The 17,071-nt window shown below is 53.1% G+C and overlaps 2 protein-coding genes across 14 annotated transcripts in view; one reads left to right on the plus strand and one right to left on the minus strand.

Moving 5' to 3' along the window:
- Kcnab2 (potassium voltage-gated channel subfamily A regulatory beta subunit 2) overlaps nucleotides 1-17,071 on the minus strand; it is an 88,209-nt gene that overhangs the window by 58,629 nt on the left and 12,509 nt on the right. For 3 of the 13 annotated variants that reach the window (XM_087547813.1, XM_087547811.1, XM_087547809.1), the window contains exon 1: nucleotides 1,174-1,325. The gene's annotated coding sequence lies outside the window, so the exon portion shown is untranslated. 13 annotated transcript variants of the gene reach the window in all.
- Nucleotides 3,425-8,435, plus strand: LOC148006182 (uncharacterized). The gene is given in 6 exon segments (XM_087551724.1): nucleotides 3,425-3,755; nucleotides 6,043-6,096; nucleotides 6,165-6,399; nucleotides 6,862-6,988; nucleotides 7,980-8,038; nucleotides 8,196-8,435. Coding segments are annotated over 6 exon segments (921 nt in total). The 5' UTR covers nucleotides 3,425-3,467; the 3' UTR covers nucleotides 8,354-8,435.

Below are 17,071 nucleotides of genomic sequence, written 5' to 3' on the forward strand. Positions count from 1 at the left end.
ACACTCCATCACATTACTTAAATCTACACATTAAAGAACACACAACATCTTAGATCCAATTGGTAAGATATAATTGCCCACTTAACCATACAAAACCCGGTACTATCCTTCCCTTGAGAACATTAATGACAACCTGTAAATACACAGAGCAGATCTTAACATCACCTGCCATCTTGTCCTGCCATGGCTTCCCAGCCCCTCTCTCCTGTCTGATGGCTGAGACCAAGCCTCAGGATCCTGGCCCAGTGCTCTTGGCCGTGAAGGCAACACTCTGCGTGCCCAGGCGGAAGTCCCTCCTCTCTCTTCCAACCTCCCTTCAATGCACAGAAGGGACCAGGATGTCTTGCAAATACTGGGAAGCCCGCAGCTGTCCTCACCCTTCCCCCACTGTGGCCACACCCTGTACCCTTACTCTGCAGGGTTGTGAGTGTGTGTGTGTGTGAGTGTGTGTGTGTGTGTGAGTGTGTGTGTGTGTGTGTGTGTGTGTGTGTGTGTGTGTGTGTGTGTGTTGGGGCCAGGTGGTAAAAATGAGAAAGCCTTATGGGCCCCAAGGAGCTCCCTGCCAACACTGACCTTACTCCTGGCATGGTGACACCTGCCTCACATGAGGTGTAGGGTAGGGAGGAGCTTGGTAGTTTCCCACCCCTGACCTTGTTTTTACTCAGCCTGCAGAAGGCCAGGGGGAGCCAGGAAGGATAGGAACACTTCCTTATATTGCTTGTCAAGGTAGAAGGCCTCACTCCTCCTAGAGACCAGGAGAGAGCAGGCAGCAGGCTTCTCCAGGAGTCACTCACTGCTCAGCAGCTGCTACTCAAACCCACTTCTGAGAAGGAACACGGGCACCCTGCAGAGCCCTTGATCTCCTCCTGGTCCCCCCTTTCACCCCAGAGATGAAAGCAGAGATCCATGGGGAGCTGTGTCAGTCAGGCTTCACCCCTGTGCCTCCAACTGCCTGAGCAGAGGCTGTGCCTTATGTCTACTTGGTTGCTGTGGGTCCTGGTAGTTGGACAGGAAGTGGCACGAGAGCACAAGAGAGCACAAGGAACCTAGGGTTGTGTAAGAGCTAAGCCTGAATATTCAGTAGCTCCAAGGTTTGCCCAGAGAGCCGGCACAGCCCCATACCAGAAAGGAAAACCTGCCCTGGAAACCATATGCCCAAAGCACCCTGGGTACCTGCTGTGGACCGGGACCCGCAGAAGAGACGCGTTCCTCATGTTGGGTGGATGGCTGAGTCACTGTAGGACGAACTGCGTGCCACCAAGGACCACAGGCCCAACAGGAAGTTGGTGCAGCGAGCGCCAGGGCCCCGTGTGCGGCAACTACACGCTCAGCTAACGAACCAGGGCCCCTTAGGGACACCAGGGCGTGGTCTCTGGTGGGAGGGACCAGCCACCCTGGGTGTGTGGACAAGTGTAGCTGCCTAGGGACAGGAGTTTGGGGAAGAGGGAGTCACGGTAGGGTAGAAGAGGCATCCTTTGTGCTCCTGCTTCCACTGCACCCTCCCAGAAGGAGGGATAGACACTCCCTAATACTTGGAACTCTTTTTCAAAATTCTAGTGAGTCCTAGGAATGTTTAAAGGAGCCCCTGATTGGAGCCAACATTGTAGGAAGCCCTGTTTGGCTGTCACCTATCAGTTCTTCCCCGCAGCCCTGGGACAGGTTCTGCTAACCACCTCCTGGCTTTACAGATGACGCCCTGAGGGTCCTGGAGGCTCCTCAGGCACGTGGCTGGGATCTGAGTGGGCTCTAACCCACGTCTGGCTGACTTCGAGCTGTGTTCTGCCCGTCCTACAAAGGATCAGGTGACTTGGCAGGTGTAGACAAGGGTGTCCCGGGGAGACTGGGTCACAGGGGGAGCCTCGTGCTGTGGGAAGGTTTCCTGCTGCCCTGTAGTCCCTGCCACATCCTGGGAACAGTTGCTGAGTGGTGGAACACCAGCTTAGCTCAACCAGGCTCCTGGCAACCAGCGGGGAGCCCAAGCTCTTTGATGGGAGGGAAAGACAGGAATTGCCCAGAACATTCAGTCTCCTATGATGCCAGCCACCTGCACTGGACTAAATCTTCAGCCTCAGGCCTAACCTGTTCTTTATACTCAATTTCCGGAAGGGAGAGCATCCTCATCTTCATCACGAGTGCTAGCTAGGTTCTGCAGCCTCCTGGGGGCTTCGTGCCCTGGAGGAAAGGTGCTACCGAGGGCCCCTGGGAAGGAGAATATTTGGTGAGATGAATGAGGGAAGAAGAGGGGAAAGAGAAAAATCCTCGGAATGTTCTGTGAGAAAGCCACAATGTTGGGAACTGAACAAGCGGGAGAAGGAGGAAGAAAAAAAAATGGAGAGACACCCACCACGAGGGAGGGAGAGGGCGGAGAGAGATGGAGGAGGAAAGGCTCCTCACATTGAGCCCAGCCTGGTCTGTGTACCCTGACTCCTTGCTGTGATGTACTTTACAGAATAAGAAGGCTCGCAGACACTAAACAGCACTCAAGGCCGCTCAGAAGGCCCAAGGAAAAGCAGGACAGGCCCATGTCAGGCTCCGTTTGCCCCGGAGCCCCGCTTGGGCCTCTGACTTTGGACAGGCGATCCTTAATCTGTGGTGTGTGCCTGTGCAGGGCTCCTCTTGATCTCAATGTGGAAGACATCTGGAAACATGGGCTTTGCCCAGGGCTATTAACAAGTCATGGTGGCCAGTACCCGATCTGAGGCAACAGATGAAGTTGAATATCACAGGCAGACTCCCAAGCCTCACCATCTGCTCAGCTGGGTGGCCACGCCGAGGCAGCCTCCGGCCTCCACTCCATTCCCGGCCCTCAAAGGTAAATCTCAGCCAGACATGCTGGTGCATACTTTTAATCCCAGCTCTCAGGAGGAAGAGGCAGGTGGATCTCTGGGAGTTCAAGGCCAGCCTGGTCTACGCAGTGAATTCCATCCACGGCTACACAGTGAGAGTCCAATTAGAATGTCGGTCTCGGTTCTATAGCTATCTACCATATCTTGTTAATGAAGTTGCTTTGGAGCAGAGGGACATAACTCAGTTGGCAGAGTCCTCACCTAGCACTCAGGAAGCCCTGGGTTGGGATCCCCATCACTGCATGAACTGGGTATGGAGATGCCCACCTTATATCCTAGCACTCTGGAGGTAGAGGCAGGAAGATCAAGAGTTCAAGGCCAGCTTGGGTTATATAGTGAGTTCCAGGCTAGCCTGGGCTACATGAGACCCTATTTCAAACAAGCCAGAGGGCAGGTGACTGGAGGCAAAGTCAGAAGGTCAAAAGCACCCAACTTAAAAAGCCGTCAGTAGTAAAAAGACACCCCCAGAAAGTGGGGTGGGCGGAGGATACCTGCTAACCACAGATGCAGCTAAGGGACCAACACCCTCACAACATGTACAACCCTTAAGCAGGCCTGAAAACAGGCAAAGGCCTTGAAGATACTTTGCTCCAAAGACGCCTGTATGGTGATAAGGACAAGATGGTAAGCAATACCCTTACCTCAGGAAATGCAAATCAAACCATGAGGAACTACTGCTTCACGTCCACCAGGATGGCCACCGCCAGAAACCCGGAGAGTAACAGGCAAGCGAGACACAAACCCCTGTTCACTGCTGCTGAGCGTAACACGTTCAGTCTCTGTAGAAAACAACCTGGAGGCCTCTCAGACAGACGGATAGACAGACGCACGCACGCGTATCTGCACATGACCCTGCAAGTCCACTTCCGGTATTTCTGTCCTTTGGATAAGTATCCCTCCCTGGCACAGGTGTTGGTGATACTGAGTGAAAACTGCCACATCCTACCTACTCCTGCCATTGTGCCTTAGAGCCTGCAGTGACGTCGTCCCCACCATGAGGGACTGTGTCCCCTTAGGACTGTGAGCCAAAGAAATCCCTTCTCCCTTAAATTACTCTTCTCAGGGTATTTTATACAGCAAGGAGAAGGCACTCTGCCTCCCCCAGAATTGGAAGCAGCATCTTAAGGAAGTACTTGTACATTCGTGTAAAGCTTTGTTCACATAGAAGCAAGGTGAATAATTAGTGGGAAACCAAATGTGGTCTAACCGTAGGAAGGAATACTACTTCCTTACAAAGGGAAGAAATTAACACTTGTTACCATCCTGAGGACTTGTTAACACCCTCAGACACCAGCCACAAAAAGCTAGTGTGAGTCCATGGACAGGAAATACTTAGTGTCAGGAGTAGGGTTGTACAGGCAAACAGGAGGGTGTTTAACAGCAGGGGGGTTCAGAGGTGGGATAGTGGTGGTGGTTTTGCTAGTGAAGGTCCTGGCTGCCACTGAGTTGCACACTTATGATGGCAAGCTATATATATGTTTTTTTGCAATGACAAGATTGGAAGCACAATTCATGTATGCAACAAGCATTTATAGAGTCCTACAGTCTGATGAGACCAGCCTATGATCTCCCGTATGGCAAGGTCTAGGACAGAGTCTGCCGCTGAGTCCTGGTGTGTGTGGCTCCTGGAAAGATCTGTTCCTGATGGAAGGGAACATTCCTGGTATGGCTAAAGTGAATGTTGGGTTGTCCCAGCAGGAGATGTTTGGGTGTGTATCCCAGCTGGGCCAAGCATGGGAGGTGTCATTCAAAGGGAGAGGAGCCATATATTACAGAGGACTGTCCCTCTATGAAATGAGTGCTCTGCTGACCTGGGAGCCACCAAAACTCTTGCTAAGTGACACCATGTCACAATGCCCCCCCCCCATATCCTCCCCATCCCATGTCCTAGTTTGGTTTCTGTGATAAATGCCATGGCCAAAGGCGACCTGAGGAGGAAAGGGTTTATCCAGTTACCAAGGGAAGCCAAAGGAGGCCATGGAGGGTGATGGTTATTACCTCACTTCCTCTGCTACCTTTCTTAGACAGCCTGGGCCTATTTGTCTAGGGATGGAGCTGCCTACAGGAGGCAGGCCACTCCTACATCAACTAGCCATCAAGAAGACACCCCACAGACACGACCACAGGCTGATATGCAGGCACTCTCAGGTTGTCAAGCTGACAATCAACTTTAGCCATCCCAACCTGGTTCTGAACCCAGTCTGATGTACTTCACATTCCTCTGGGCCAGCATGGTGGGGGTGCTCATCTGAGAAGGTCCAGGAGAACCAGGCTCCTGTGACAGAACTCTCTAAGAGTGAGGTGCTGGGGATCTGGCACAGAGCGTTGGGGGTGCAGTTCCCTTAGCATGGTCCCCGCACCGGTGGGTAACAGCATCTCCCGCCTGTTGTGTGTCCATTTCAAATGGGCTTCTCTGTGCCTGCGCCCGTCGGGCCCACTCAGGTCTCTCGAGACAGATGACAAATGGGGTCCCTCTGCTGTGTGACATTCTTTCCTGCATCTGAGGACATCTGGCATGACTCTCCCCACCCTGTTCTGGAGAGAAAGCCGTGGGCTTCTGTTCCTCCCCCACAAGCGTCTGCCATAGGCTAATCCCTTTCTTTTGGACGGAGGCTATGGAACATGCTTTGTGTGGGCTGATACACTGAACCCTTCCCAAACCTTGAAGGCAGGCCAGATGATGGTGCCCGGCACCCAAGGGCACTTGCTGGTGAACACAGAGCAGGAACCCAGCCTTGAAGCTTGTGGCTCTGTTTTGGAACATAAACACCCAGGCCACCCTCCTAAAATAAGTCACCCAGCACTCAGGGCAGTGAATGGGGATGGCCTGTGTCTTTGTGGGGTGTCCCAGGAGGGGGTGGCACACGGCTGCTGGCTGGGGGCCAGAACAAAACAGCCACCTGACTTTGACATTTCCAAATGGTTGGTAGAACACCAAGGGAGGGGGGGCATGTATCATAACTCATGGATCGTATAAATTTCAAGTGTGTGTCTGTAAGTGAAATTTTATGACAGCCACAGTTGCTTGTCTCAGCTTGGTCTGTCATCATGAAATATTGGGGACAGGGGACAGGGAGGCTTGTACAAGGGACATTTCCATTTCATAGGTCTGGAGGCTACAGGGCTAAGATCAGGGACCAGTCAACTCTTCACAGCCCAGTGGTTGCCTGACCTCCTTTATTCTGGGCTGTCATAGGCAGAGCAAGCTCTGGTGGCCTTTGCCTCTTGTAAAGACACAGACTTCAACAAGGTGCTCAATTCCTCAGGGCCTTGTTAATCCTGATCTCCTCCCCAACACATTGTCTCTTAACACTGCAGGTAGGGCTTCAATGTAGAGCTGGAGGAATGGACACATATCAGCCCGTGTACCCCTCTCGACAGAAAGTCAGTGACTTTCAAACAGTGGCAGAGCAGTTAGATGATCCTGGGCTAAAGATCTCTATGCATCCCGAAAACCCATCGCCAGCCCGCGTGCTGCTGTGTGCCCCACTGAATACTCTGTGCACGGAACATACTATGAAGCTGCGGAGAGTCTGTTTGCAGACTGCTGCAAGTTAGTGGCCATCTGCAGTCACAGAGAGCGGATTGCCGGCGGGCTTAAGGTGCGTCACAAACTGTTAGCTACAGAAAACGATCTGTAGATTCCTGGTCCCGAGACTAGAAAAGGGCTGTCTAGAAAGTCAGTGCCTGGGGAAATGGTTCGGTCAATAAGATACTTGCCGTGTAAACGTGAGGACCTGAATTGTGCTCCTGTAATGAGTGCATACCCTTACACACATAATCACAACACACACACACACACACACACACACACACACGTACACATGTACACACACACGTACACATGCATGCAGGAGAGAGACAGAAACAGAGAAACAGAGAGATACACACGAAGACAAAGATAGAAAGAGAGGCAGAGACGGGGAGATAAGAGACAGACACAGCCCTTTCCGGCGGTGACGACCTCCCTACGAGAACATGCCTCTCGCAAAGGATCTCCTTCATCCCTCTCCAGAAGAGGAGCAGAGGAAACACAAGAAAAGGCGACTGGTGCAGAGCCCCAATTCCTACTTTATGGATGTGCAATGCCCAGGACGCTATGAAATCACCACGGTCTTTAGCCGTGCACAAACGGTCGTCTGGTGTGTTGGCTGCTCCACTGTGCTCTGTCAGCCTAAGTGGAAAAGCAAGGCTGACAGAGGATGCTCCTTCAGGAGGAAGCAGGACTGAAAGCCCCTGGTTCAAGATGAGAAGATGAGCGGGAACCTTCCCAATAAACACATGAAAGGGCTGTGCCTCCCCTGTAGACACCGTGACTCCTAACCGCCCACCCCCACACTCCCAACCCTTGTTATTCCTTGCCCCTGGCCCCACATACCTGTCCTGGTTTCTGAGATCTAGCTCCTGGTCCTGCCTGTGGTCACGGATGATGGAAGAGACACAGACACGTCTCGGCCCTGTCTCCGCGCATTCTTGGCCACCCGGTTCTGCCCCTCCTGTGCACTGGGCTGAATCTTCAGAGCTTGCTGACTTTCCAGACATTCTTGGCGCCCTACTGTGTCCTCCTCTTAGGAGGTCATAGCCTCTTCTCCCGGGGATTTGATTCACTAATCTACTTTAATATCCAGCACCGAAGGTGGACCCGTTTCAGTGGTGGCGTGACAGGCAGCATGTAGCCTGTCCCCATTCGAAACCTCTCTCTGGAAGGAAGGCAACCCATAGAAGGCCCGTGCGATGCTGGGCTGGCTTCTGCTATGGTCTCCTGAAAGCATCTTCTTTCTTCATGGCCGCCCCAGAGGACACTGGGAATATCACTGTCGTCCAAGGCCTGACACAATTCTATCACAGCACACAGAAGCTTCAAGTTGACAAGCAGAAGTGAGGGCCCTCCCCAGCCCCAGCCTTGTTCTCTCTGTCAGATGAGGCTATGGGGGACCCTGCTGGGATCCTGGGCATCCGTGGGCTGGGGCGTCCTCTTTTAACAGTTGAGGCTGCCCACCCGTGATGTGAGAGCTGGAAGCGCGGTACGTGTTTCTCGGTATGGAGGAACCTGAGGCTGCTCATGGGACTGCGTTGCACCAAGATGCCCTTTGCATGAGGGAAACCGAATTTCTGCAGACGTCCCTAACCCAGAACAATCACCTACATGCTAAACCCCACGCCCAACGCCGGCAACCACAACCGCAGTCCTCGTGAGCACATGGGGGTCTTCCCTAGGTTTCCGAGATGAGGAGCAGAAACACTTCTGGGGCTGAGGATGGCTCAGTCAACTTCCTGCCATGGCACCACAAGGACTTGAATTTGGATCTCCAGCACACACTAGAAAGTTGTGTGTGCTCCCGTGTTCAGCAAGAGACCCTGTTTCTGATGATGATGATGATGATGATGATGATGATGATGATGGTGGTGGTGGTGGTGGTGGTGGTGGTGGTGGTGGTGGTGATGGTGATGATGGTGATGATGATGATGTGATTATGGTGGTGGTGATGGTGGTGGTGGTGATGTGATGGTGATGATGATATGGTGGGTGCAGCTGAGGAAAACACTTCATATTGGCTTCTGGCCTCTATGTGCACAACCACACGTGTGTACTTGTATTACCCGCCCCCCCCCACACACAATGAATTAAACACAGGCCTCTGGCAAGAAGAGTAGAAAACCCCGCAGTTCAGGGCAGAGCTCTGACACTCCCAAGCCTTTGCTGTTTGCCAGTCTCTGGGGGCACGAAAACAGCCAGAGACTGTACGTAAAGGAAAAAAAAAAAGTGGCCATGCACCAATAAAACTTTATTGAGGAAAGCAAATGGTGGTGCGCCAGACTGGGCTGTAATCTGCTGACTGCTGGTTTCAGCATCTGTCTATATCTACCAAGCTGGGTGTGGTGGTACAGCTTTAATCCCAGCACTCAGGAGACAGAAGCAGGCAGATTGCTATGAGTTTGAAGCCAGCCTAGTCTACACAGTGAGTTGCAGTACAGCCAGGGCTATACGGTGAAACTCAAACGATTCACCAGGCAACGCCCACCATGATGAAATTAAGACAGAAGGATAGATCATGTCTACCGTGCATGCTGCTCTGAGTACTGTGTAGCTGGGGGCTGCGTAGATGGCCAGTCTTTTTGTGAGGGACATTATAAGTCTGGAAAGAGAATCCTTCAAGTTTGGCGGGAAAGGGTCCTGGTTGGGTAACCCTCCGTGCTGCTGGCTAAGGCTCTGCCCTCCCTGCTCAGCAGGGAGTGGGAGACAGGTGGGTCGGCAGAGCGCTCATCCCCTGAGTCGCCTTTCACTCTGCCATCAATCCCAGTCTATCAGAGGATTGTGGTCCTGATTAATCTCTTCTGGAGTGAACGCCGTAGTCTTGGCGTCCTCCCTCCTCGACACAGCTCTTCAGCAGAGGCTCAGAGCTGAGGACATCTGGCCATGCGACGCGGCTGCTGCCTTTGATGCAACACTATTTTTGGAGGCTCTTTTTGCCTCATTTATTTTTGATTTGAGTTGCTCACACAGTGTGTTCCCTTTCTCCTCTTTCCCTCTCTCTCGCACCGAGTTAAAATGCGTGCAGTATTTTTAAACCCCGCTCCTGTCACCTCGTGATTAGCGGAGATGAGGCATGTACCCGGGCAGTGCTGGTCTCCTGTGTCGGCCCTTAGGTTTGGGAGGTCTCACTCTCCTGAGTGCCGGGGTAGCCCTGAGGCTGGAAGGCTGGGTTTTATGGACCAAGGGCCTGTACCGAAAGCCAGACTGTGAGTGGCCAGGGTTCAGGGACACCCAGGAGGTGTCCCCTGAGTACCACAGTAGAAGGGCTGAAAGGTGTCTTCCAAACAGCAGCCCTGGACCAGATCCCTGGAGGGATGGGTGCCAGAGTAGTTGGTGACCTGGTGAGGCCTGGATATGTTTCATGGGAATTCCTACCTTTAATTGTGGCCCCGATTGTTACTATCAATAGCCACAGAAGACAACTATGGAACTGTGTTTTCAAGAGGCAAAGCTAGCTTGCCTCTGGCACTGGGTGAACAGCAAACCTGGAAATCTATCCTCAAAATTAGAGTTCTGGGCCATCCCCAGTGGAACATTCTAATTACGAAGGAGCCCGAGGCTGAGCTTGGCTCAGGGGGAGAAACAGAGAAGACCGTGGGCTGATGAACTTGGGCTGTTGGGGCCTCAGTATTGGCTGATGGGTCAATGAGGGGGTACGAGGATGGGAGAGCAGGTGGGTCTCGGGGTTTTGGAGATAAGGGGTCCCCAACCGGTGGTGTCCATGTCCAGCCTGAGTGTTCATTGGACATCTGGGGTGGGGGGAGTGTATGTGTCCCTAGTGTTGGTACTTTCCTCTCTCATGTTCTCTCATGTCGCAGGGTCTTTGCAGATGTGATTCCCTTGGGGTGTTCCTCCTGGGGTTCCCCTCATCAGGTGATACCTGTCCAGAGGGCTCTGTTGTGCTATGTCACATGTTTTCTGTCAAGCATGCACCTCAGCCTGTTAATACTGCTCATCTGAGCATCCACTCTGAGACTAGGAAACCCAGAGGATGCTCACAGGGTCTCATTTCCTGCAGAGCTCCTTCAGACGCAGGACAGGGCCTGAACCCTGGTCAGTGTCCAGCATACCAAAGTCTAACATGTACAGTGAGTCCCTCATACCATGGCCCAACATATAGAGTGAGTTCTTGATACCACGGCCCAATGTGTGCAGTGTGTGACTCGTACCATGGCCGAACGCATGCAGTGAGTCCCTCATACCACAGCAAAACACCTGCAGTGCGCCACCTCATACCATGGTCAATTATATGCAGTGTGCCACCTTGCCCAACGTGCGCCGTGTGCCACCTCGTTATAGACGAGCTGCTCTTTGCTTACAGATAATACAGATGTCAGCGTGGGGCCCCAGTCAAGCAGAGTGGAGGAAGCAGAGCTGAGGGGGGTCATGTTCAGCTGCTCCCCTCGGAGAGGCAGGGTGTCCTGCTGCGTTTGCTGTCTCCTTTGAGGAGTTTCTCTGTGGAGGGCAGCAGCAAGGCCCCAGGCTTTCAGGTTCTGTCTCAACCAGGTCTATGATCTTGTACCAAGTTGATACTGGCTCCTGAAACATGCACGGTGTGCCGGGGTTCTAGTGGCATCTGTGTGTATCCCAGTGTGAACACACACATGTATGCACACACATATGCAAACGCACACACAGATACAGACACACACACGTATGCACACACATATGCACACGCACACACGGATACACAGACACACATGTGCGTGCACACACACATATGCATGCACATGCACACACGTGCGCGCGCACACACACACGCACATGCACACACACACACACACACACGCCACCTCCCCCCACTAACTACTATGGTAACCATCTCTGACACCTCCACCATTTTCACCCTACCATCTCTTCTATGGCAATCTGAACTACCTCTGTCATTACCACTTCTGCAAACATCTCACCTCCAACGTGACCCTCTCCACTTCCTCAACCCTCAGCGCCATCTTCACCTCCACCCTCAGCACCAACTTCACCTCCACCCTTAGCACAGACTTCACCTCCACTGTGCTGCTACCTCACTGCGACCATCTTCGTGCCCACAAGACTCTCTCCATACTGCTATCACGACGACGACACCTATCACTGTCATCTCTACCGTGACCACCTCACCATGACTACTGTCACCACCTTTATCGTCACCGTGTCCTTCACCATCTCCATCATGACCGCCCTCACCCCTTCCCCTACCAATTTCCATCTCTACCACAACCATCTCTGTTACCTCTATAATTACGTTCACCCCCACGGCCATCCCGCCACCACTGACACCACTACCGCCATCACGATTACCTTTGCCCACCATCATCTCCACCGCAGTCACTATCCCCACCGCAACTTCCTCTCCGAGATCATTCCCACTTCGATCACTCCCACCACAACCATCCCCACCACAATTACATCCCCCACCATGATCATCCTCTGCGATCATCCCCACTGCGATTACCCCCACCATGATTATCCCCATCACCATCATCCCCACTGTGATCATCTCCACCATGATCATCCCCACAGTGATCACCCCTGCCAAGATCACCCCTGCTGTGATCACCCTCACTGGGATCATCCCCAACATGATCATCCCCACCATGATCACCCCCACCGTGATCACCCCTGCCGTGATCACCCCTGCCGCCATTATCATCTCTACCTCTGCAACCTCTACCATGACCCTCTCTGCTCTACCACCGCCACCTCCACCACGAGGATCTCAATCACTACCACCTCCATGTCTATCGCCCGGACTGTGACCACCTCCACAATTTCTAGCACACCGCCATTCCACACCTACTATCACCACATCCATCCCATCACCTCTCCCATCTCCATCACCACGTCTACTGCCTCCGCCATGACCACCTCTACCATCACACAAACACCATGACCATCAAACACCACGACCTTCAAACACCGCGACCACGACTCTCTAAGACCATCGCCACCATCAGCTCTCCCGTTTCCGGCACAATCCTCTCCACCACCACCTCTACCATCACCACACCTATCACCATCATTCCCACCATTTCTACTACATCACCACCTCCTCTACTACAGATCTCTCCTCCTCAATGCGGCCATCACAACCATCCTCATCTTACCTCTGCCCCACCCCACCCCATCTCCAATGTTTCCACCCTAACCTCATCTCTCCCTAACACCATCATTTCTATTTCTGCCAGTTCTGCCCCTACTGCTCCAAGTTGGCTTCCATTCTCCCAAGTACATCCTGGACTCCTCCCTCCCCCCAGCGGTCCCCAGGACGGCTCTGCTGCTCTGCCTTCAGTTCTTGCCTTCGGAGCCTGCGGTTGAACCTGCAGCCCTCCCTTCTGCTCCCTGCTCCAGCTGTTGGCTTGTCTACGAGCTATCCCAGGAGCACTCCACGTCAGAACCGCCTCTCCTAGCTTTGGGATCTCCTGTGTGGACCACAGTTTCCATTTGTCATCAGAGACCAGTGTCTTTTTCTCAGCACCAGATCTCTCCTGTAATGCCTTCATCTGAGACCCCCAGTCTTACTCTAAGCCCTGAGGTGGTTGCCTAACGCCTGTAGTCTCGAGCCGAGGCTTAACATTTCGTACCATCTGTCTTTCCAGTTCTCACCCACCTTCCCGTTTTGCACGGCTGCTTGTCTCCTCTCTTGCACATCCATCCTAGGCACTTGCGTACTTCTTATCCCCCTCAGTCTCGAGCCCACAGCATCCCCGATCCTTGCTCCTGCTGCTGGGGGGGGGGGGGGCTGGGCGTCTCCATGCACCAGGGTGTCACTGGTCACAAGCTTTAGCATAGAGACATCTCCCCCAGGTCTGGATACACTCTCTCATTATTCCTGGGGGGTCTCCCTTGAGTGGACAGCAACATGGAGGGAGTTGCACCTTCTACTTGTCTATGTGACTCTTCTGAGAGGCATCGTGTATGACTAAGAGCCGGGGCAGGCGTTCCCACGGCAAGGTTAACACTACTCAGTGAGCTTCTGGACCTTCTGTGCCAGAATTCTGCGTTGCTTTCTGAAGAACGCTCGCTACAGCTTTCTTGTTTAAGCCTTTGCTACTGAAGTGCTAGCCTAGTTCCTGGGGACCCTGTTGCCACCGAGGTCATGCTTCACTCAGCCAATGAGGGTACAGGTGACTGACTGTCCAGCCTGGGTTTCCCCATCTCTTCTGTCCCTCGCCTCTTGATACCATGGATGATTTCCAAATAGCAGCCCAACTGTCATCTTAAGGTCCTGGGGGTGACTGGAGGTGACATGGGCAGAATTCCCATCAAAGAGCAGAGTGCTCGACCTGGGGTCCCCGTGACCCACAAGGCTGGGGTTGTCAGAACATGCCTTGTGTACCCCTGGTCTCACCAGCAAGGGTCTGAAATTTACATTTACTTTCCCAGTTTCCTTCTAAGGAAGGCAAGTAACACTGGTTTTGCTATAGGAATAGCAAGTTTTGTTTCAGAACAGTTGGCAAAAACTAACTTTAACTAGCTGTGCAGGGTGCTACACTTCCTTTACTCCTAGTACTTTGGAGACAGAGGAAGGAAGATCTCCGTGAGTTCAAGTCCAGCCTGGTCTACAGAGTGAATTCTAGGTCAGCCAGGGCTATACCCCTCTCAAAAACAAGTGCACAAACAATTAAAGTAATTCTGAATAAAAGGAACCCAAAAACCAAGAAGTGGGACCCAGGATTCGAACTCACACTGCCAGTCACCAAATCAAGACACCTACGTGTGAGCGACCCTTTCCAGGGCCAGAGTGGGCAACATCGAGGGCCAGGGGCACTTGGCAGGACCAGAGCGGGCAACATCGAGGGCCAGGGAATTTTCCCTGGTGGCCACAAGCCCTCATGGCCTCATTCTGAGAATTCCCAGGAGAAAGCACGTACCCGACAGAGTGGAACCCCAGGGCACAAAGTGAATTCCAGGACATCCTGCAGTACTTTTTCCTTTAAAACTAAATTTATAACCCCTTTTGTGAAAGTGTGTCAGCATCCTTTCCATTACAGGGAGCTGACCAAGAGCATTGAGGGAGAACCCGGGAAAAACAGAGACAGCCCCAGTGGGAGGCTGTGGGAGGGGGCACTGAGGCTGGAGGCCTCTCTTCTGACTTCATGTAAGTGCATGCAGAAAGCCCCCTTCAACCCACTAGCCAAACTGCCTGCCACCTTTGTGTACTCATCCACCCACGGTAAAGTTGGGGAAGACTCTTGAGGGGTACAGCTTGGATGCTCCACCTCAGGCTACGTCATTGACACTCAACTTCTTGCCCATGGGAGGACCGACCCTCACAGCTGTCCTTTCCTCTGTCCTGACCCCCACTGTTCAGAGAAGACAAATGGCCCAGGACTCCTCCGGTAGACCCAGAGGGTTAGTGGCTAGTCTCACGATGTCATCTGAGTGACCTACAGTCTTATTTCCAGGGATGCAGATGTCTGTCAGGGCCCGTTTCAAACACGGACACAGAGAGTGTGGACTGCAGCTGTGGGAAACCCCCGGGCCATTTCTGCTTCCCAGGGGCAGAGCGTACCCACGGTGCCTTCCTCTTCCTACCTGTGGGCACACCTGGTTTCTTTTCTTAACAGCTCTTCCTGTAGCAGCTGCTCTCAGAAGGAGCAGGGCAGAAGAAGGACCTGGAGCCTCTTTGGGGGACCCACATCATAGTCAAGGTGGGAGACATTTTCTGTTGGGGGTTGGGGGACAGGACTTCTGCAGAAGCAAGGCCCATGGCTGATAGGGGACAGATCTATGGTTAGTTGCTGTTAGGAAGTCCCTCTGGCTATTCTGCTCCTGTAGCTTCTTTTCTGCAGGGCACTCCCTAGTCCCTCTGCTGTCTTGTCTTTTAGGGAATACACAGGGACCCAGGGAGCCCAATCCTGGCAGGCAGGGTGGCCATCGCAGACCGCTGGACGTGGACTTGACTTGACATTTTCCTTTAAAACCTAAGCCTTTCCCACTAACCTCTGGGGCCTAATGGCTCGCCCTCCAGAATTTCTGTCCCACCATGCTGGGAGAGGGTTCTCTAGAGAGACAATGCCTCCTGGTCTTTACACTTAGCAGCTCCCCTGGGGACAGCTATGCAAACCTCTGAGGAGTCCAGACAGCATCTGAAGGCCTAAGTGAACTTCTGAGGCCCGGCTTCTGCTGCAGTTGTCCAGCTCTCCTGGGCCGTCTGCGGTGTAACTACCTAGCCTGCAAAGTCAGCGATGGGAAGTCTAGATCTAGTGGACAGTCAACATGCCAGGTTGAGGTGGGGTGGATGAGGGGCAGGAGGACCACTCTCCCACAGAGGGGTAGAGGGCAGCAGAGAGGGGCGCATAGGCAGTGCCTGCAGAGACTGGAAGCTTCTGACGCTCCTTGCTGGAACATCTACTGATGGAGGGACAGAGAAAGTGCTGAGTCTCCTTTCCTGGCTGGATTGAGATTTTAAGTGAACCAAAGCAGAAGCCTGGAGGGGGTGGGGGTGGAAACAGAATCTTTCCCTAGGAGACTGTTCCAGCGCCTGACTCAGCAAGGTGAAGGAGGGGCTCGGACTGCTCAACGCCCAGCCCTGTGCAGGGACACAGAATGAGCTGGAGGGTGGGTTTTAGCCCTGTGTACCTCAGGGTGGGAGAAGAGCCAGGGCAATTTTCAGTCAAGCAGAAGCCCTACCCCCTGGCCACTCCTCCCTGCCTCTAGGTATGGTTGGGTCTCTCTCTCTCTCTCTCTCTCTCTCTCTCTCTCTCTCTCTCTGTCTCTCTCTCTTGTGCTCTAGATAAACCCATGCCTCAGGCGGGGTCCACATGTATCCAGCCACGAATACAGTATCCACATGTATCCAGGCATGGAAACTTAAGCGCTCAGGGCTGATCCCCAGAGCCTGGTGATTTCCCGGTACCATCCAGAAGTTGTGTCTCTCAGCAGCTCTCTCAGTACCTGGAGATGGCCCTCAGCCACCATCCTGAAGAAACCAGCGCATTGACTCTGATGCCACTGTTGGAGCAGGACCAGACACCTGAAGGGACGCTGGCTAGTCATCTCAGCCAGTGGTTTGCCTCTCGTACTGAATGTTTCCAAGGAGGCAGAGCCTCTGAGATGCTCATCCCTGGGTCTTCCCTCAAGACCACAGTATGAACTCGTCCTCCTTGGAGGAAGCCTGCCTGGTGCTCTAAAATGAAAGTTTATACCTTAGCGCCTCCGTCTGCTCTCAGGACATTGTGTCTCCTCGCCTGGTCTTGGACCGCCTCCTACTGACGGCCAGGCCTTGCCCTAACCCGGGATGCTGAGCTTCTGGAATCAGGAATGGTTGTGCCCCCCAAAACCTGCCAGCTGGGTCAGGCAGACAAATCCTATGCTAACCCCATTCTCAGTCAGGGGGTGGGCGCTTGGCTCTGGCGTGGGGCCCATGGCTGCTGTTTGACGAGACAAGATGTTGCACAATGGCGCTGGGCTTCCAAATCCTACCACCTCACCTCACTGTTTAGCCTGCCACACTTGACATATAATCCCCACTGGATTGAAAAGAGTCACCAGACTAGGAAGCAGGTCATGGAGGCTTTCTGATGGAGGGCTGGTGTGTGTGTGTGTGTGTGTGTGTGTGTGTGTGTGTGTGTGTGTGTGTGTGTGTGTGTGTAGGGGATGGATAAACCTGCCATACCGTGTGTTACACCCCAAATCCCTTCTGGGGCCTACAAATGTGACCTGGTTTGGCTGAAAGGTTTGAGGAGAT

Source organism: Rattus norvegicus, chromosome 5, assembly GCF_021556685.1.
Source record: "Rattus norvegicus strain SHRSP/BbbUtx chromosome 5, alternate assembly SHRSP_T2T, whole genome shotgun sequence".
NCBI lineage: Eukaryota > Metazoa > Chordata > Mammalia > Rodentia > Muridae > Rattus > Rattus norvegicus.